Source organism: Heloderma suspectum, chromosome 2 (assembly GCF_057233095.1).
Source record: "Heloderma suspectum isolate Gila_16-S chromosome 2, 16-S_ref, whole genome shotgun sequence".
NCBI classification, from domain to species: domain Eukaryota; kingdom Metazoa; phylum Chordata; class Lepidosauria; order Squamata; family Helodermatidae; genus Heloderma; species Heloderma suspectum.
This window is the reverse complement of record NC_139459.1, coordinates 326,049,561-326,072,316: the sequence shown is the minus strand read 5'-3', so window position 1 is coordinate 326,072,316 and position 22,756 is coordinate 326,049,561. Positions and strand designations below refer to the sequence as shown.

The window sequence follows — 22,756 nt, the reverse complement described above, 5'->3', positions numbered from 1 at the left end:
CAGTAAAGTTTGAATGGCATTGGGGGGAAAGGCAGGCTTGCCATTACAGCCAGTGTTTGATTATTTCCATTTCCAGTTATTTAGAATGTATGTGGCAATGCAGGAAATATGATATTACCTTGGAGACAGAATGGACCATCCTAACAAATAAATTAATGCAAAAGGTACTTCTATGTTTTATTTATGGATGGATTTCAATGTAATTGAGTTAAATAATCCTTGTAAATAATAAGACACCTCAACATCTCCTATGAAAGCCATGTTGAAACTAGATAGATAGATGATAGATAGAAAGACTGAAAGAGAGTATTCAAAAAATATATTTAAGCTAAATGTTTCAGCTTCCACCCTCATCAGTAGGTATCAGGAGCGGCAGCCTGGAGATGAATGTTCCTTAGGAAAGGGAGGGGAAGAAGTATGAGTGGTATAATGCCTATGAATTGTCCTCCAGATTAAGGCCATTGGGACTAAGAGTTCTCACTCTATAGATCTAGAAATTTTCCCTTTTGCCAAGCATGTCATTATTTTTTGTTTGTCTTATTGAAAGGAACTCTAAATCTGAGAGACTATGTGAAGGTGAGTTGAAATGTCTTGCAACAGGCTGCTCCAGTGTTTTGTAAAGAATCGTGGATATGTGGTTACGGAATCTTGTTCTTAGGTCCGTTATAGTTTTCCCTACATAATGCATATGACATCTTTTTTTTTTTTTTACATTGAGTTAAATAAACCACATTAGTAGAAGTGCATGTTAACAACTGCCTAATGCAATATGTTTTATTAGGAACTGTGCTCCTGACAGAAGTGGTTTCTTGGAGGTAACTGCAGGTAATGCAACACATTGATTTACAATGGTATGATCCTGGGTTGCAAGTATCTTGTTTAAGTGCAGCTTTAACTAACAATTTACACAGATTGGGTAGTTTTCTGAATGTGATGCATGTAGGGATGTACGAAAGTCACTTACCTTTTCGATGGGGTGATTCGCGGTGGGGGGGAGGTGCTCCACACCTCACCCCGAAATCCTGATCTGGCCAGCTCCGCTCTGCGGAGATTCCATGGAGCCACCGGCCAGGACTGCCCGCAGCTGGACATCCGGCCACTGGGCAACCTTCCGGGGGGGAGGAACTGCGTACGGAAATGGCAGTGGCTACAGCAACCGCCATTTGCGTTCCCTTTTTTTTTTTTTTTTTTGCTGTTTTAGCCTATGTAAATATTTACGTAAGCTATTACGGCGAAAAAAAGGGGAACACAAATAGCGTAGTGGGCGCCATTTGCGTTCCTTTTTTTGCCATTTTAGCCTACGTAAATATTTACGTAAGCTATTATGGCAGGGGGGGAAAGGAACGCAAATAGCACCCACTACGCTATTTGCATTCCCCTTTTTTTCACCGTAATAGCTTATGTAAATATTTACGTAGGCTAAAACAGCGGAAAAAAGGGAACGCAAATGGCAGCTGCCATAGCCACCGCCATTTGCATATGCAGTTTTGTTTTGTTTTTTGCTTTCTGTGATAGGCTATGTAAGTATTTACATAGCCTATCACAGCAAAGGCAGCTACACAAATGGCGTGATGGCCACCATTTGAGTCCGCAGCAGCCGGCCAAGAGACCAGCTGCCGCTGCCACAGCTAGAGCCGCCGCCAGAACATCCACCCTAGGTAAGCTTTCATCCTGGGGGGGATTCCGTGGGGGGGCTGGAGGTGGGAGGCCGTTCCGCCACGGGTTTCGGGGGGCCGAATGCCAGTGCATTCGGCATCACTGAAATCCGTGGCGGAATTCTCCGCCATCCCTAGATGCATGGTGGAGAGCTAATGGCTTCCGTTAAACGAGCATAACAGGATATAATAGGGTAACTATCTTTAATTATCTTGTGGCAGTTAGGGGCAGCAGGATGCTAGTCCACAACAAATGGAATGCGATTTTCTTTCGAAGAGTTAGCCTTTGCATCACAAAGAAGGATATCCCTGGATATTAGGGCTGTGCACGGACTCCTCACTTCACTTTGGATGCCACTTTGGACCCTCCAAATCATCCCCGCTTCAACTCAGACCAATTTGGACCCCCTCCACTTCAACTCGGTTCCGGATCCAAAGCGAGATTCAATATCCAAATCACTCTGGGGATTTTCCCATTGACTTGCATTGGGAAACACAAACGGCCATAACGTTTCCAGTTTTCATGATAAATATATGAACTTTGGGGTGCCTCTCTGTCGACATGGAGGGGATATCACCTGCCAAATTTCAGACAGTTTGGCCCAGTACTTTTTGTGCTAGGTGCCGCTGAAATTTGATTTTTTTTCTAAAAAAAAATGAGCTATACCTCTCAGCCCTGCACCACCTCCTCCTTCTGCCTGCTCGGCTGTCTATGGCTGTGTTTCCATGACAACGGAAGGAGAAGCTAATGGAGGAGGACTGGATTTTTTTTTTAAGGAATCAGCTTTGCTGCAATGTGGTCCATGCAGGGCTCCACGAGCAGTAAAAATTGCTTCACAGAACATGCTTCCTGGTGGAGGTGGGGGTTGGAGTGAACGTCATCTGACTGGCAGGGGCTTCTCCCCTCGCCCCCCTTTCTTCTTTCCCCTGAAAGTCCAGATGCACCTGCATTTCAGGAGCAAGCCTCATTGACCACAATGGGGGTTACTTCTGAGGAGACACTAATGGATTTCTTGTGGGAAAGAGAGCAATAAATGCAAACATGGAAACCAACCCCCATTTTAACCTGCAGGATCTCTATAACGAAGGATCGAAATTTCTTCCTAAGGCAATAAACCAAACAAAAGAGAATCAGAGCTTCAAGATCATGCTATGCCTTGTCAATTAAGGGGGTAGATCCCTGGTGGAAACACACCATGGACTGCTAGCAGTCTCCTGCTCATGAGGAGGAGAAAGCTAGCAAGCAGCAGGAACATGCACCTCCTCTTCCTTCTGCCTGGGCGATTCACAGCACTTTTTGCGTATAAGTCTATGTGCACACATAGACTTATATGTAAAAAGTGCTGTGAATCGCCCATACACTCAAGATTCATGGCACTTTCTGCGTATAAGTCTATGTGGAGAGACTTCCAATCACCATGTTTTCTAAAAACATCGTGATCACAGCAGAGGGACCGGCAAGCGGAGCAGGGGCTGTGGGGGGCATACAGAGAACCTGAACGGTGGTGGGTTCTAACATCCCTAAGTAACAACACCAGAATGATCTTTGTCTCTGAAATGCAGCTGTTTTTCTCCAGTTATTCAGTCTTCCCCCTTCCACCACCACAGTCACTGATTGGAGACTACTGGGTTACGTTCAGCCCTGATTTGTCAACAAGAGTTTCCTTTCACCAAAGCTCCCTCCCTCCTCCTCCTCCTCCCTTCTCCCCTCCCTCCTCCTCAATGCCTCACTGAACTTTCTCAAGTTGATACTTTTGGCTCTAGGCTGTCTGAGTTGCTCAGAATGAATCACCGAGTCAAAAGAGGTGCTTTGTATACAAGCTGCTTCATTTTGGGGCACTTTGTTGCTATTCTGCTCCACCTCTTATCACACGGAGGCACCTCTGAAGCAACCCCCTTCAACTCGTTATTAGGGCTTCAGACCAAGGCATTGCACAGCCCTACTGGATATTACTGATACTCAACTGATGTTGTGGTCAGTGATGTGTCTAGGGTATCCACATTGTTGGAGATGTTCTTTAAGTTTGTTACATCTTCTTGAGAATTTTGTTGGTGTTGTTATTACAAATGTGTTTTATCCTAAGAGCCAAACTATATATAATGTTCTTCTTTAGATGGGTTGGATGACATAACTGGAAATTAAGGTACAGGTGGGAATCTGTAGATTTACAATATAAGGCTGTGACAATATGATAGTTTTCAATGGCAAGTGTGATAAATTGTGTGCATGTGAGTGTGTGTGGAGGGTTGGATCCAGAATCTGCCTTCTGCTAAAGGAAGGAACATTCCATGAGAGAAAGGGGTCTGGCTCCAGAAATCTCTCTGCCTAATTTTGGGAGATTCCCCTTCCCCACTACAGCTCACCCTATTCAGCAGGGTCTCCCAACTCTTTGTGTAGCATGCTGCTGTGGAAAGGAGAGGGTGGGGAAGTCCGCCTCCACCAACAAAGTTGATCCAGCCCATTTATACACACATAATTTAACACAATCCCCACAAATAACAGATATAATACATTCACCAAGATTTAAAGAGAATCTCAATTAATTTTCAGAAAGCTGTAAGTTGTACCATAGCTTACACAGCACACCGTTTTTTAGATTGCTCCCAGAATTGCAAATGATGGTATCGAATCCTGAACTTTCATATTCCAAAACATCAAAATATGCCAGTTTTGAACAAACTTATTGTATGATACTTGACCTTCTCTAACCATAACAAAACCTGTTAGTTTAACCATGCGCACAATAACCCTATGCATGCATTACATGTGCAATTGGTCGACTTCGGTACAGAGGGACTGCTGGGCCCCTTTGTACTTGCATGGCTCCTCCCAGCCCCTCTACAGCATTAAAGAATCATAATACCCCACTGAAGAGTTTGGTATTGTCAGTGTTGTAAAGTTTAACTTGATATATGCTGCTAGGCTTTAAATATTGTGGATGCATGGAATTATTTCTGTCTGAAGAGTACACGTTTTTCTTCCTGTTGTGATACTATATATGTTTTGCCATACTGCCCAACAAGGTTCTTAATTTTGGATGGTTTGGTTTGGATTGTTTTACTGACAACTTAGGGCTCAATCCTATGCATGCTTAGACAGAAAACTGTCTTAGAACTCGCAATGCTCCCCAGCTACACATGCTGCCTGGGGAAGGCTGGGAGTTGTAGGACTTTCCTCTGTCTAGCATGCATAGGATTGAGCCCTAAGGCATTCATACTTCTATTTCCCCTAAAATTTCTTTCAAAGCAGAAAAGGGGAAGAAAAGTGGTTTTCTCCCAGGGATTTAAGATATCCAGAAATGTTAACATGGGGATGGTGGGAGGCGAGGTCATACAGGAAGCCTTTTCAGTTGAACTAGATCTCAGTCCTTTTCCACACTCTGGTTCTTCTGTCACTGTAATTTACCTCAAGATTGTGGTATTGTAATGCACTTTATGTGGGACTGCCCTCGAGAATGGTTCGGAAGCTGCATCTAGTGCAATTGTTCATAGGGGTGTCTTACTGTGCATACATGACTCCTGTGCAAAAAGCTCTGCACTGACTACCAATTAGCTACTGAGCCATGTTCAAGCTACTCTACTGACCACAGCGCAGCCTACTGAGGTTCATTTGGCAGAGAGGAGGGCCTTCTTAGTTGTGGTGCCCACCATGTGGAATGATCTCTCCATTGAGATCAGGTGGGCTTCTAGTGCACAGTGCTTCTGCTGACAAATGAAAACACACTTGTTTGACCAGGCATTTCCTGACTGCTAGCATTGTCAGCTACCCCTAGTTATTTTAATGGGATTTTATTGTTTTTATCACTGTTTTATTGTTTTAATTATTGGCTTTCTTATATTTTGTCATGATTTTATCTTGTAAGTCGCTTTGCAATTTTTAAAAATAAAATGAGAAGCGGTATAGAAATTCTCTGAAATAAATAAATAAATCAGAGAGAAAGAGAGAGAGCATAATATGGCTGTCATACATAACTTCAGCTGGGGCATTTCAGCCATGTTGTAATAGTTCTCAATATAAGATGCATACTCAGGTGAGCTGCAAATGAGTCCCACAGGCTTGTGTGTGTGTGTTGTATCTTCGCAACAAAACAAACTGAATTGTGGTGGGGGGACATTATTAATGCAGTAAGATTAATATTCACAAATATTTTGCTGGTTCTCTTTTAGCATCAATAGTCATTGGGAAATGGTGGTGTGAGATGGAACCCTGCCTAGAGGGTGAGGAGTGCAAGACGTTGCCTGACAATTCAGGATGGATGTGTGCGACCGGCAATAAAGTCAAGACCACCAGAGTAAGTTCTTTTTCTCTCCCCCCACCCCACCCTTTTTGCTTCTTTGGGGGAAAACAGATGGTTACCATTGTTTTTCCCCCTCCTGACCTTTTTTCATCTTCAAACCTCTGAAAAAAGCTAACAAGCTGCTTCTTTGCCCAGGAACCAGTGTCTTACCTGCTGCCTAGATGAGTCACAGGTGAGTCCTCAGCTAAACTCTGCAAGACAGCTGAATTGCACTGAATCACCATGTCACTTTCATAAAAGTAATTTCCCCCAAAGGAATAAAATAACCACCTTTCAGCAGGGCCAGTTCTGATTGCTCAAGATTACACTTAACTGTATTTCTTATCGTGGGATGTTAAAGCTGCGGTTTAAACCATCTCAGTTTAGAGAGCAAAATCATTTGAATTGGCCCCAGTAATCTTTGGTGGGACATGGGAACTCCTGCATGTACCCCTCTCCCTTCCTTTAAATGATAGCACTCCCTGCTCTGTCTTCACCACTCTTTCCATGTATAATCAGGGATATGGCTGGGATTGAGAATGATTTGTGAAGCATCTACAAATCATTCCCAGTTGTGGCGGTGTGGCACCCCGGTTGTAGAATGAGCTTCCCAGAGAGGCTGTGCTCTTTTCAGAGCCAGGTGAAAACCATCTTATTTTCCCAGGCATTTCACTCTTTCCCTTTCTGACATTTAAAATCTGTTACCATATTTTAAAGCTTTGCATTGCTGCTAGATTTTATTTTGGTTTGTTTGTTTGTTTGTTTGTTTATTACATTTCTATATTGCCCAATAGCCAAAGCTCACTGGGCAGTTCACAGCAATTATACTGTAGTTCTAAACTTTTAAACTTTTATATCATATTACATGTATCTTATTACAGAGAGGAAGGCCAGGATCCCTTCTCGATCATCCCAGAGTGCAGGACATGGAATAATGGGCTCAAGTTACAGGAAGCCAGATTCCGGCTGAACATCAGGAAAAACTTCCTGACTGTTAGAGCAGTACGACAATGGAACCAATTATCTAGGGAGGTGGTGGGCTCTCTGGACTGCCATCTGTCAGGGATGCTTTGACTTAGATTCTTGCATTGAGGAGGGGGTTGGACTCGATGGTCTTATAGGCCCCTTCCAACCCTACTATTCTATGATTCTATGATCATGTCGTATTTTATGATTTTAGTTGTTGTGAACAGCCCAGAAATCTTTGGCTACTGGGTGGTATAGAAATGTAATAAATGCATAAATGCATCTACTCCACAGATCATGCATTAGGGGTCAAACAATGTGATAAGCTAATTGTGTAGCATGTATTTGAGCCTGATAATTTTCTTTACTTTCGGGTAACTGTGCATGGTCCCAATTTGGTTCAGGACCAGCATGCACCAATAGGGGTGAAGTAAACTCCACACACCCCATCCATTTTCTTCCTGAAACTCCACACCATCATTTTGGAAGGAGAAGTTAAAAGCAGCAAATACTCTCTATTGAATTGGGGCTTTCCCTGCACCTTTTTAAAAAAACCCTGCAGGGAGGTAGAATTTCAAGAAGAAAACAGTGGGGAAGTTTAATGCACTCCTCTCAGTGTGCAGTGGTTCCAAGCTGAATCAGGGCCACACACGATTACACTAAAGTAAAGAAAACTCAGCTACATGCTACACAATTAATGCAATGTGTAATTTGACCCTTTGGTTACAAACCTGGGTTATCCTTCCCCCAACAACCTCCAAATCCAGGTTTGGACATCATGATAAACAACCCAGGAACCAAGTGTCCCTGAGTTGGTTCCAGGGCATAGTCTGAAGGCACATGAGGCAGCCATCGTGCTGAAGCTAAGCAGGTCTGGGTCTGGCCAGTGCTTGGAGGGGAGACCACCTGGGAAGCACATGTAGCCACCTTGAGTTCCACTAGGGAAGAAAGGTGGGATATAAATGTAATAAATAAATAAATAAAATTGTTTAACTCAGGAGGGGCAGGCAGGTGGGCAGGTGAATGCCAGCTCACTTACTTCTGCTTGTTTGTTTAAACCCAGAGTAGCCATGACACGCGAAGCGGGCCGATCTCCATCTCTTATGCACATTGTTGGTAGATTTGCACTGCACCGCATTTCATTTGCACTTGAAGATACATGTGTAAGTCTCCATTTATTAGTTTTACACCTTTTCTCCTTGTCTCAACATCCTGCCTACCAGCTTTGCGCTAATATCCAGTGTCTAGAAATTGTTGTTAGGTACTTCGAAGCTTCATTAATATTCAGATATATGGCTCAATCTGCTCTGTATGGATTATTGTATTTCACTTCAATTAAATACCCATGGACATGAATGTTTCAAAATGAAATAATCCCCCACCCCGCCCGAACTACCCTGTACTTTTTTCCTGTCATCTCCTGACAGAAATTATTTTAATTAGCCTGTGTGGGGTGCCTTACAGTATAAATTCCAGTAATGTTTTGCTTTCTTACTTGAAAGCTTTACAGAAATGATTACAACCGGTGAAGGTAAATTGGTGGATGAGCTTAAGGACTGTCTCTTGAATCATCGTCTGCACAGAATGCACATATAGGGTTTGGTTTTGGTGAATTTTTGAGAGCAGCTTTTTAGAAATCTCATGTCCTGGACATTGAAAGGAGGACAGTGTGAGAGTTATCACAGCACACAACAGAGATTTTAATGGTGTTGTTAATTTATGAGGACAAACTAAAGATAATAGTTTTTTATTTATTATTTACAATGTTTATATTCCACTCCACATCAAAAAATTTTGGAGCCATGAACAGCAAAGATACAAGAATAAAACATCCTGTTAAAACAATTAAAACGTTTTAAAAAGAAACCAGTTCTGATAAGACCGAATTTCATAAATCGCAGCTGGTCACTCAGGGAAGGCCTCTCGAAATAACCATGTCCTCAGGAGGCGCCAGAAGCAAGGCAGCATGGCACCTGCCTGACCTCCGAAGGCAGGGAGTTCCACAGGAGGGGGCCCCGAGATAATTTCAGAGTGTGCATGCAAGCTGTGCTTAGCATGTTCATTTGTTTATTTCAAGTATGCCCTCACCTTTCCTCGATGAGCCCAATGCAGCTAATAACATCAGTTAAGACTGGTTTGCGCAACATGACAGCCTACTGTGGTTTATTTACCTGCAGGGGCTGTTGCGTTGTGCCAGGTGCCTGTAGATGCCATTTTTACATGGCACTTGTGGGCTTGTTGTGGCTTGTCGTGTTGTGTAAACGCAGGCATCAGGGGTTGTTTGGGGTTAGACAAACCTCAAATAGCCCTGAAATAAGCCATGGGTTATCTGAGGGTTGTCTAACCCTCAAACAACCCCTGTTGCCTGGGTTTGCACAACACAACAAGCTACAACAAGCCAGGTGCCGTGCAAAAATGGCACCCACAGGCACTCAGCACAACGCAACAGCCCCTGCAGATAAATTAACCCATGGTGGGCTATTGTGTCATACAAACCAGGTCAATATATTAACAATGCCATGTTGATTCTGCAGAAAGAAAGGAATTCCAGGGTCAGCTCATGCTACATGCAAATTAGACATTTCCTGAAGCATTTCAGGGATCCTAACAGACACACAAAAAGAGAGAATCAATTCCAGTCACTGGAGAAAAATGCCAAAGACAAAAAGGACAAGTTCATAGATGGAATTGGTTTGCATTGCAATGGTTTGCACTGAGGAAACTCTTTATTCTATGCTTCTTAACTGCCTTAGATTTACGTATTTATTTTTGGCTGCAACACACCTAGGCAGGCTAAACCATGCTCAGTCCAACAGGTTATATAACAGATATGCTCCCAGAATGTGTACCCTGATGCAGGGCTGACATTTTTAATGGAGACTTCTTTGATAAATTTGTGGAGGGAGCATAAAAGGAGGGGGTGATTTTCAAGGGGAAGCCTATTTATGTTCAGAGGATTAGGGTAACTTACCATGATAAGCTTCCCATCGCTTCAAGCAGCAGCCCAGCTAATTTCCTATTTCCCACAGAATGGCCCAATGGCAATGACTCTACTTCTGGGGGAGGCAAGCTGGTGCCTTCCAGGTGTTTTGGACTACAGCTTCCATAAGGCCCAGATAGCACAGCCAGTGGTTGGGGCTTGTGGGAGTCGTAGTTCAAAGCATACGGGGGCACCATGCTTCCTACCTCTCCTCTACTTCATGACAATGCGCAATCTCCAACACTGCCAATCCGCTTCCGTTATTGACATACTGCTAGCGTAAGCAGCCTCTAGGGGTATGCCAATAGTGTACACTGGCATGGTGTGTTTTCCAGGGGAACCCGTCACTAGGGATGTTAGAGAATTCCGCCACGGACTTCAATGAGGCCGGATTCTTTAGAATTCTTCTTAGAATTCTTCCTACAATTCTTCTAGGATTCTTCGCCACCCCGCGAAGTTGCCGTGGAACAGATCCTACCTGCCACCAGCCGGTCCGGTCCGTCTGCTGCCATCCTGCAGAAGAAAATGGCGTCCGGAATAGCGGACGCCATTTGCGTCCCTGTTCTTTGCAGTAATAGGCTACGTAACTCTTTATGTAGCCTATCATGGCAAACAGCAGGGACGCAAATGCTCTTTATGTAAAAAAAAAAAAAAAAAAAAGATTTACGTAGCCTATCACAGCAAAGAGCAGGGACGCAAATGGACTCACTGCAGAGTGGAGCCGGCTGGCGAGGATTCCAGGGGGGAGGGATGGATCGCCTCCCCCCCCCGCAGACCCCCCGCAGATTCCTGGTAAGGGGGTTTCGCACATCCCTACTGTCACACCAGTTTATGCTGTTGGCATACCACCAGAAGTCGCTTATGCTAGTGGAATGTCAACAGCATAACTGGACCAGCAATGTTGGATACTGTTCATAATGTCCTTCTCAGTTACACGGATGGGCAAAGAAGAGAGCTGCCAGAGACTGAGCCATCTTTCCTTCCCAACAGTGCCCTTGGGAGTGGCGCTACATCATGACATAGCATTATTCCCATCGGGCCATTGGGTGGAAGATAGGGACATGGGTAGAGTGCTGATTGCAGTGCCACCTCCCCTTGTAGTGCTGGCCAAGCTTTTCTTGTTATAGGAAAAAAAATGGGGATAAAACCTTTTGCTGCCCACTCTTATCATGGTAATTCCCCCCCCCCTTAATCAATTTCCCCTCCTCCAATAAAGTCACTGGAAATATTCCCCTCCCTCTATCACCTGTAAATGACCCTGTGAAAGTGGGCAGAGAAATTTTCAGCAAAGTGTTAATATTCCTTATTGAGTTGACCAATGTTTAGTCTTCTAAGATATCTTTCTGCAGGCAAAAACCAGTCCCAAACAGTTTTTATTAAGAAGTATGAACACTTTTCCTCAATACAGAACCATGAATAAAGAAGTAGGGAGATGAAATATCCATCTGTGAAGCTGCCTTTCTTTACTTCTTGCTGAACAGATAGCCTCACTTCAATAGGCATCAGTGCCCTTCATCTGCATTGGAGAGAGGGTTTCTGATGAAAAGGGGGACATACGTTGGCCACTACTAAGTGTCACTTTTCCTCTGAAGAGGAGGCTCCAAAGTTAACAGTTTAGGGAGAGGTTTGTATCATGGAAAGACATCATGAGGCTTCCACCTCCCCAGGATCCAGTTCCCCAGAAAGATATGGGGTTGGAACCGCTGTGTCCAGAGAAGATTGTCTTGCCATCTTCAGACTCTAGCCATGAGGACACACACACGGCACACTAACTCCCACATCATCACAACTTGAGGCTGCTTAAACAAGGCAGACCCCTTTGAGAGACAAAATCTCAGTCAGTGTGGAAGAAGGCCAACCAGCCTAAATGAAGCCAAACTCTTATTTAAGGCTCATCTGCTCCTTATTAGAGATAACCTTCTCTGGCCTCCAGTTCTAGTACCACTCAGAGCTTTCCATGATGCTGATCTCTTCCCATCTTTAATCCCTGTGAAACCTGATCTAATCTCACCCTTGCTAAAGATCAGACCCATAGCAGAACCTTGCATCCCAGGCTACAGGACAGAGCATTGACAACACTCATGGCTGGAAATGGTCCACTAAATAATTGCAAACTCACCACAACCTCTTCTTCTAGAGCACCACTTGGCAGTGCCATAACGAATCATTTCTACATACAAGACCGGCTCCGAATGTGTATATGCTCCACTAGGAGACAACAAGGGAGCTGTGATCTAAGAACAGATGCTGGTATTCTCCTTACTCAGATAGACAGCTCCTGCTCAAAGCTGTTGTGTAAAAAACAAAAACATTACTAGGTAGTGCTGTTTAAAGACAACATTTCTAATTTTCTCCTCCTCCACCAGCAGTATTGAGTGGCAGGCCCACAAGAAGCTTTGGCAGTGACAACTCTGCTGCCCTGATGCCCAAACTAAGTCTCTGACCAAGCATTTGATACCTTCTTTTACTCCTGTCACCTTGAAAACATACTTATGGCACACTCCTATGCATGTTTAGACAAAGCGGCCTCCAACTCCCAGCATTCCCCAGTCAGCGAAGCCTTTTCTCTGTCTAAACATGCATAGGATTGTGCCCTTAATAATGAAAATGACATTAGTTTAGTAACAGTTAACATAGTAAGTGAACTTTGATCCCCATTTATGCTCCTGTGCATTTTGTACCCAGGGCAGATTCCCCCACCGCCACTCCGCCCCCCCCCCCCCGAGCCTTCCCTTCAATGCTCAGTGGCAGGAGTCAGAAGGTAGAACTGAAAATAGTCAGACCATCACAGCGAAGGTCCCATCCAGAACGCCAGCTCTGAGTTACTTGTTGACCTATTTTATTTCTTTTTGACAAGAGAAGAGCTATTTGGAGCTCACTCTCACCATCAAAAGATGAATCAATAAAAAGTATCACTTCACCTACTTCATGTCTTTCATGAGAACAAGGTGTTCTACAAGAGTGCAGTGTCAAAGGTCAGGCTTTTATGCTTAGAAATAGGGAGCTGAAAATGAAAGACCTATTTCTCCGCTTCCTGTTCATGTGTGGTTTCACCTCTGCCAGCACAACAAAATCGTCGAAGTTGTTCTCTCCTTTTCACCTGTGCTGCAAGTCACCAGGGGTGGGGGAGTTACCCAGAGCCAAGGAGGTGATTCTCTATCCAATACTAATTAAGAAACAAAGGATCCTAGATGGACATCCTAAAGTGGCCTTCCCCAACCTGGTGCCCTCCAGATGTGTTGGATCTGAACTCCCATCATTCCCTGCTGAATTATGGAAGATGCATTCCAACACATCTGGAGGCCTGGGGGAAATTGCCCTGAGGTGTGGTGGAATGTGGAAGTGGCATGAATTCACATACCATGCATTCCAAGAAAGGACAATTGTAAGGGTCTCCTCATCTGAATTTCTCTCCAGATTTTAGAGATTCTTCTCCTAAACTGGATTGCAGACTGGAGTGAATCCACAGACTAATAAAGGAATGGAATAGAGGTAATCTACTCATAGAGATGCTAGAGAAATTTGGGAGGAATCTGCAGTGATCTCACCTGACCCACAGCTTACAAATTAATGCATAGGTTGTAATGTGGTCCACTCGAGAATCTGCTGCTGTGTGGCAGTCCAAGGGCTACCGTTAAAGGTTCCCACACACACACACTTGAAACAACTAGATGGCACAGCAACTGCCACACACCTTAAAAGGGGCCCAAAATGCCTCTCTGAGGGCTGTATACAGCAATGACAGCAGCCATCTTTTTCCCTGTACATTTTCACTGTGAGGGATGGGCTTTTCCTGACCCATCTCAGCACGCACAGAACCTGCTGTTCTAGTTAGTTCCAGACATGGGTAGTGGAGCCTGGCGGCTCCAGTGTCAGTGGGGTGGTGAATCTGCTCCAGGTTTTGGTCAGAACCAGTCAGAACTCTAAAGGAGCTATCCAAGGTGCTTCACACCTTGGATAGCTCATTAAGAGTTCTGACTGAAGCCCGGAGCGGATTCGCCACCCCACTGACATAGGAGCCACCAGCCTCCACTGGACATGGGAGAGTGTTCCAGAGGATGGGTGCCACTACCAAGAAAGCCCACTTATGTGCCATAACTTGATAATATGCTGTTGGTTGCAGGGAATCGGGGCAACCAATGAGGCCTCCTTGGAAGATCTCAGGGGTCAATTTGGTGTGTATAGGTGGAAGATGGTTTGCTAGGTATCTGGGCCCAAGTTCTTTAGGGCTTTGAATGTCAACAACAACAACAACTACAACAACAACAACCATGAACATGGCTCGGTAGCTAATAGGCAGCCAGTGTAGTTCTTTCAATGCAGGTGTAGTGTGCATAGCTCAGTGCTCCACCAAGCATCCTAGCTGCTGCATTCCTAGCTGCAGTTTCTGAACCTGATGTTGCTTCTAAAGGAGCAAGATTGTAGCAGCCCATGATGGAGAAGGGACATCAGTTCTAAAGCTTTCGATTGGTCAGGAGTTTTTATTACATCGCAGGGTAGTCATTGTTTCTTTCTTGCCTGCTTTTCCATGCACTCCCTTGCTTACTCTTCTGGCTGTGTAGCAATGGAGGAGGAGAGCTTACGCCAGCTAAACTGGAGGATCAAGATGTTCCACAAGGGGCTGAGTGTAACTCGTTCTTCTGCATTTTGTCATTGCAGATTCACCCGAGAACCTAACAGAAAAACTTCTGACAGCAGCCAGTGAAGGATCCCCTGACAGATAAGAGGACAAAAATCTTTAAACTTTAAACCATCTCTAGCTTTTACAAGCCAAATGGGATTTTTTTTATTTGCACTTTAACTCTGTACCAGAGGAAACTACAGTGGCTTGACTTGTGTGGAGTCAAATACCCCAGGAAAAGAATGCACCCAATTTGACAACAGAAAAAAAGGAGGGAGAGAGAGAGAAGGAGAGAGAGAAGAAAAGCAGTTCTTCAGAAGGAAGTTTCATGATTTTGAAATATGAACAAAAATCCTATAAGTGTGGATCTACATTTTTTCTTTGTACCATTACAAAAGATATAAATATATAAGATATTTTGAAATAAAGCTTGACTCTTCGAGAAACTGAGCAAAGCCACATTTTGCTGCAACTGCTTTGTAACCCTTTTTTAAAATAACAAAATAGCAAGGAAGAGTTTGGGGGATCAAGGAGACAGTGGAAAAAGAATACAAGCCAGATGACTACTGACAAATGAATTGAAATGTTGCTTCTTTTTTATTATGGTTATTATGATGATTTCAACTGGACATTCAAGGGAATTCCGTTATTCCATTTTCCTGTGTTCTGGAGTCCTTTTTCTTTTTATCCTCGTGCAACACTAGCATGCTGGCTTTGCTTACATTAACCATACTTTATACTTAATTGATAATGTAATACCAGTCCTATGCTCTTCCAAGGACATCTTTTGGAAGCAGTGAGCTATCCCACAGAGTAGAGAAAGCTGACTCTCTGCATTTAAAAAGACACAGTCTCCATCCAGAAGTTTAAGTGGCAGACTTTTGGTAGACTGCGGGCAACCTTATTAAAGAAGCATTGTACAGATAATTTGTCTACAGACTTTGTATAGCTGGTATAGACAACCCTAGTAAAAAAACAAAAACAAAAAACAAAAGAGAACTGGTTGCTAACTTCAATGGTTTGTGTTGTTTGCTCATGAGAACAACTTTATTATGTTTGATTAGGACAAACCAGAACATGCACCAATTTGGGGTTTTCCCACTGTTTTTCAGTCACAGTGACAAGCAATAGTAGTAAAAACCCCAAATACCAGCTGGGATGGACCGCCATGTCAAGTATCACTAAGTGGGGCAAAGAGATTGGGAGGTGGGATGAATACAGGAATCACAGCAAGGCTCACACCTCTTCCCTTGGATGTCTTCAAGATTAAATTACCAAAAAGCAATGCATTTTAAGAACGTTGCCGTCATTTTTTCATAGGTTATATTTAATAGGCGCTCATGCAGAACAATGATGTGATCTGAAATATTTGTGGTTTTGCCCCCACCCCTCACCCTAAATGACACCCTAATGTCAACCATGGCCATATTTATGAGTAGATACTAGGACCATCAATTTCAGCAGTGGGGCTTTGTGTGCAAATGGGCATGGGAAATATTTATTTGTTTGTTTGTTTATTTATTTATTTAACTTATTAAATGCCTCATAAAATAAATTCCTCTAGGCATTTTACAATAATGATAAAAATACAAATAAAATCACAATAAAATCAACAGTGTAAAACTAACAGACATGCCAACACAGCATAAATTACAGTATCACATTGCTGGAACCACAATAATAAGCAACAATGCAGGGGCTAAGAAAACAGAACAGAAAATTACTACAATATTTTTTAAAACTTTAAAAGACTGATTAAAAGAAAACATTAAAAAGCCTGGGAGAACAAGAAAGTCTTAGCCTGGCATCAGAACGATAGCAGTGTGGGTGCCAGGCAAGCTTCCCTTGGGACAGCTTTCCAGAGCTGGAGGGGGCCACTACCAAAAAAGCCCTGTCTCTTCTTGCTACCCTCCAAACCTCAGAATGAGGGTGCACTTTAATCTAATTTGAGACTTTCGCTATTAGCATCTAAGGTGTCGTAAATGGACCCATTGGATGTATGACTACTGCTGGACACAACCCTGCTATGTGTACTGCAACAAGCTCTACAGAAAACTAAGTGGGGCACTGGTGGGAGATTCGGGACAGATTAAAGGAAGTACTTCTTCACACAGCACATAGCTCAACTATGGAATTCATTACCGCAAGATGTAGTGACAGCCACCAATTTGGGTGGCTTTAAAAGGGGGTTAGACAAATCCCTGGAGGAAAAGGCTATCAATGGCTACTAGTTCTGATGGCTATATGCAACCTCCAGTATCAGAGGCAGTATGCCTATGTACACCAGTTGCTAGGGAATATGGGTGGGAGGGTATTGTTACACTCATGTCCTGCTTATGAGTTTCCTGTGGGCAGCTGGTTGGCCACTGTGTGAACAGAATGCTGGACTAGATAGACCCTTGCTCTGATCCAGCACAACACTCTTTTATATTTTTAAACAAGAGCAGAATTATTGTACAAAGTATCCCCTTTTTTCTGGTCCCACAGATTTTCCAAGGAGTTCAAAAGAGCAGTTTGAGCATTTGATGTATGAGCTTTATAAAACGGGGAAGCACAAGCAACTGGTCTTGGGCTTCTTCTTTTTTCCTGTCATTTTTTCTATTTCTTTTTAATCATTTTCATGTCAAAGCCCCAAACCCTTTTTTGGTCTGGAGGGGATGAGTTTAAAGAATATTCTGGGGCTTCTGTGAATCCAACTTCTGGAAAGGGAAGTACAAGCAGTCCAGCCCGGGAGTGGGGGTATTAGCCACTTGAGTGACCTGGGAGTACTTTTGGCAAGAGCTGCTGCAGAGTAGCTCAGCTCACACACACCTAAAGGAAACTTCAAAAAGTGGTCTGCACTTTATCTGAGAACCCAGGGAAGTCTGTCCCTGGTAGGCCTCCTTACCTCACCTCCCGTACATGATCCTTCTTCCAACTGAACATATTTAAAGAACAGCAGAAACACGCTTTTATATCCTAAGCCAGCCTTCCCCAACCTGGTGTCCTCCAGATGTTTTGGACTACACCTCCCAGCATACCTGGCCATTGGCCTGGGGCTGAAGGGAGTTGAAGTCCAAAACATCTGGAATGCACCAGGCTGGGGGAGCTTGTTTTATACTATCAAGCATACTATTTTCAATTTGCTGTCACCTCTCAAGATTTGCACATGCACCAGCTGTACTAATTATGTTTCTTATGTTGACCCAAACTCAACCAAATAGTCCTGTTCGTGTCCATCTCCAAGGCAACGGCTTCAGTACCTTGACATTTCAAGAGGTTAAAAAAAACTTGGCATTCTAATTTCACTGCAGATTAAGCTAATTGTACTAGGTGTTGCATCACATTCTTCAGAGACTTCCACTGCCGACACCTTAAGGGCTGGTCTTCAAAGCAAAAAAAAAGCAGGGCGGAATGTGCTATTGCTTACAAAACTTTCTAAAGCTATGGGCCTATTTTTTTAATATGTCCAAAAATGTTTTAGAAGAGAAATTATATTTTTCCAGTGATAACTGCTTCTCTTCACCAGTTTACAGGTTATGGTAACTTAGACCACAATCCAACACAGCTGGGAATTTTAAGCCCATTGATTGTGCCAACTCTGTGCTGGATAGAGGCCTTCTAATTTTACAATGTAGGGGCAACGTTTGCAAGGTTTCATCACTTGAAAACTGATTAGAGATGTCCCCTTCTGCTAACCATGCCAGAATGATTGTCTCAATTGACCCTAGTATTGTGAAGCACAGGTCATTATTGATGAGCTATAAATCAGTGAGGGTCTCCTATCAGAGCATCTGAGCATGCAAATCTCTGAGTAGTGATTGGGTGAGCCTAACCTGGTTCATAGTGCATCAGTTTGCAAATAATATTGTTTGGAAAACAATAGGAAAATGGCTAGATTCATTTCCAAGCTAAGCCAAATTTGGCCTGGCCTATCCTCCCAAGCCTTCAGTCATTGCCACTCCCTTTCCATAACCTTCAATCCTCCCCCAAACCTTCCCCCTTCCCTTTAAGCATTTAGCTGGGTTGGTGCTGTGGTAAGGAAGGAATTTATTCCCCCCTTTCTACCAGTGCCTGATGGGCTACATAGGCCCCAATGGCACTTGGGAAATGTTGCAGTAGACCTTGGGGAAATTAGACTTCCCAAAAGCCATGGGACCCATGCAGTGCACCAGCATCAGAGTCTGGCTGAAGTAGGGAGAGAGGCCTCCCTCTCACTATGGCCAGCATGCCACCACAATTGCTAGCCCAGCCAGCAAGTGTGGTTTAAAGGGGAGGGTGGCTGGGTGATCAGGAGGCTGGCTTGCTCAGTGGGTAGGTGGAGGCATGTAATCCAGGATTTCTTCAGAAGAAGTGCGTCTTCTAATTCTTACTTCTTCTTTACTCTTCTTTCTTTTCTGTTTTGCAGTTATAACAGGAAAAAAAGAAAGGAAAGAAAGAGGGAAATCTACAACAATAAAGAGAACATAGTTCCCCAAAAGCATATGTATTCACAATAAGCACCCACAACACCATTCATAAAAAAAGGGGTGGGGGAGAAAGGTTTGACACTTCTGCTTCAAATATGTGCATTAATATAAGCAGCCCATATATCTAAATAAGCATCCAGATGAAATTGATGACCGTAAGATATACATTCATATGCAGCCAGAGCAGTAACATCTTCAGACCATTGAATGATAGGTGGTGGGTATTAGTCTTTCCAAGTTTGAAGTATGAGCCTCATTGCAACTGTAAGGGCTCTCAAAGTCCACTTTTGTTGTCCATCACATCATAATTTAAAAGCACATGAACATCCACAATCAGCACAAATTTTTCAAGAACAAAATTTATACACACAATGATTTCCAACCAGAAAGAAGCCACCACAGTACATGCCCACATCATGTGCTTCAGTGAGGCATTCTTCATTCTTCCTGGAGGGGAGCATTAAGAACCTCTGAAGCTTATATCATACATTGGCATCTTTGCTGGTATCTCTATTTCTGGGTCACCTTCTAGAACTCTTTATTTTCAGGTACTTTTCTTCAGGACACCTGTTCTGTGTTCACGATATATCAGGTCTATGAATCTGTGATCCATAAAATTAAAGTGTTTGTATGTTAAGAACCAAAAGAGGAATTTTGACTGCCCTGATTTTAATTATCTTCAAGCAATCTGACATCTAAAAGTAGGAATCCATGTAACACCATGAACAACCATAGCCCACTGCTCTAACAGTTATCTTGGAACCACTGGCAAAGGTGAAATGTAACTCAAATAACCAGTCTTTGGGTCCCAAGACATGGTCTGAAGGCACATGTCACTATGGTCTGTACTTGGATGGGAGGCCATCAGGGAACCACGTACACTGCCTTGAGCTCAATGATGGAATAAAAGCAAGATATAAATGAAAGAAAGAAAGAAAGAAAGAAAGAAAGAAAGAAAGAAAGAAAGAGGCACAGACTCCAAAAAGATTTTTAAAAATACAGCAAAAATGTCAAAAAATCAAGTTAATATATCTTTGTTCACAATTATTTTTAAAGTAATAATACAATAATAATAGATTTTGTATTCCTTTAGCCCATACAAGCTGTGGTCACGTTAGTGTTGTCTTTTTTATCATCTTGGGTTGGGACAGCAGGGGAGGGAAGAGAAGAATGTTCTTCCCTCCCCTGGGTATGCTTGCACTTTCTGTGAAGTTAGAGTGAATTTTATTCTAGGATATTATCCAGCAGTAGTATTGCTTCTGGATTCAGAATTTGGCAGTGTTGCAACATTTAAATATATCTAAACATGCATATTGTCAGAAGAACTTTAGAATATGGAGGGAAAATCCAACCATTATCTTGGACTTTCACAGGGCAGAAATTACTTTCTAAGCCTTCTACTGACACTAAACATCCAAAAGACAATAAGAGGTGAGGCTGGAAACAGGTTGAAATATCTTTGGCATTTCTGCATGCAAAGATGAGTGTAGGGTTGATTAGTTGTGACAGAGTGCTGAGCCCAGCAAAAACCTCCTTTTACTACAAATATGGCATGTTATCAGTGCATCTCCCTGTATAAAGGAATGTTGAAATGCCCAGTAATGTATTTGTTTATTAGAATAATCCTGAATTTCACCAAATGCAACTAAAATGCTCCTTTTTAATCCGCGGAGGTGGTGGTGACGCATGTATGTTGTGTTCGTCACACTGTAGCTTCCATATCTGAAACCATCCTCACAATCAAGCATCAGAAGCTTCCTATCACCTGACATCACCCCAAACACAATTATTTTTGAAGGAGACTTTTCAGCTACAAGTCAAAGGATGATAAACCATCAAGGGATGGATACCAAAAGCTGTACATGCACGTGTGAATCAGGCCTAAGATGTGAGTATACAAATATTGATATAAGCTGAGATCCAAAGTGAAATGCACAGTGTGTCACAGGTAAATCGGGGATTTCAGCCCACTTCTCACCATATCTCCCCACGTCACACCCAAAAGCTATCCCTGAAGGTTGGGAGATCCTCCAGAACAGTATCCCATGGGATATTAGAAGCTACCACTAGAAAGTAGAATCAGCAACATTCCCCATGTATATATGGAAGCACTTAGCACACACAAATGGGTCACTAGGTCTCAGCCATAACAAAATATGACAGATTAAGGTACTGTCAGGGATGAGTCCAAGCTCATTGAGATGTCCAACAGCTCCAGTTTGAATCAGAGTTGGAACAGCTAGATCGGAATCTGGGACAGGAACTTTCCCCAGAATCCCAAGGCACTGGGAGAGATTCCTCCCAAGGCCTTGACAAACAGATGGCCCAGGCCGAGTTGCTGTCTCCTCCCTCCACTGTCAGAACTCAAGTTTCCAAGGAAGAGGAGGACGAAGAGAGGCGTGACTTGAGAAATCCTACGGCTCATCGCAAGGCAAAGTGGGAAAAGTTAGAGACAGGGCTCAGATACTCCACCAGGATAGCCACTCTTAGAAGCCAACATAGGCGGGGCATCACTGTGAAGCAAGTTTAGCCATGAGGTTCATGGGGCAAACTGTCAGCAACTTCACTACCCTCCAGTTCATCTTCTCTATTTGGAGATCACAGATTAGTTGTTTAGGGGCCTGAGGCATTCTGAGAGCTTCCTTGAATCTGCATTTGTAGAAAGGCTGTTGTTGTTGTTCAGTCGTTCAGTCGTGTCCGACTCTTCGTGACCCCATGGACCATAACACGCCAGGCCTTCCTATCCTGCACTGTCTCCCAGAGCGTGCTCAAGTTCATATTCATTGCATATTTTAGCCTTGTGATACGTTCCATGGGGTTTTCTTGGCAAGAATACTGGAGTGGGTTGCCATTTCCTTCTCCAGTGGACCACATTTTGTCAGAACTCTCTGCCATGACCTGTCCGTCTTGGGTGGCCCTGCACGGCATAGCTTATGGCTTCACTGAGTTATGCAAGCCCCTTCGCCACAACAAGGCAGTGATCCATGAAGGGGTAGAAAGGCTAGACTTTAGCAAAATAAAATCGTAATACCCTGAAGCTTTAACGGACTCCATTTTAGCAAGCAAAGAAAACATCTGGATACCCACATACAAGGGGCATATAGGGCTATACTATCTGTTTCTGTAACTGAGAATGGGGTCAGCAACCCAATCCCTACCAGATATTATAGACTACAACTCCCAGAATCCATAACCATTGGGCATGCTATCTGGCATTGATGGGAGTTGTAGTCCAAAACATCTGGAGGGCACCCAGTGGCCTACTCCAGGCTTAGAAAGTGAGCAAGAAACATAGGCAAGGAGTGGACAATGAAATGACAGATCAGATTCTATAGCCAGTATGAAAAAAAAGGTTTCTACTGACATAATAACAGTACAAAATGGGGAGGGGGGAATCCATTATTTCAAACACCCAAACACCTGAGGCCGTCCAATGTGATACTTTAGGATTAATTTTTGGAGCATACTGAGCAAATCTAATTCACTTCATTCAAACTGAAAGTGTACGAAGTGATCTATCTCTGATTTGCCATACTTATGAACCCACCTTCCCTTGCCAGCATCTCTTTGAGAAATCATGGAGGACGGGTGAAGTGCCAGATGACTGGAGGAGGGCTAATGTTGTCCCTATCTTCAAAAAGGGTGAAAAGGAGGAACCTGGGAACTACAGACCAGTCAGTCTGACATCAGTCCCTGGGAAAATTCTGGAGCAGATGATAAAGCAATCCATCTGGAAGCACCTTGAAAACAATGCAGTGATGACTCGAAGCCAACATGGATTTGTCAAGAACAAATCCTGCCAGACAAAT

General features: G+C 43.4%; 1 protein-coding gene across 1 annotated transcript in view; it reads left to right on the top strand.

The window, feature by feature from the left end:
- The window catches only part of TAFA1 (TAFA chemokine like family member 1), a 520,363-nt gene extending 504,895 nt beyond the window's left edge, over positions 1 to 15,468 (top strand). Inside the window, exons 4-5 of the mRNA XM_084832508.1 lie at positions 5,823 to 5,947; positions 14,538 to 15,468. Of these exons, the coding sequence (XP_084688634.1) occupies positions 5,823 to 5,947; positions 14,538 to 14,555 (143 nt within the window). The 3' untranslated portion in view covers positions 14,556 to 15,468. The remainder of the gene's footprint in view (positions 1 to 5,822; positions 5,948 to 14,537) is intronic.
- Positions 15,469 to 22,756: the final 7,288 nt, after the last annotated feature.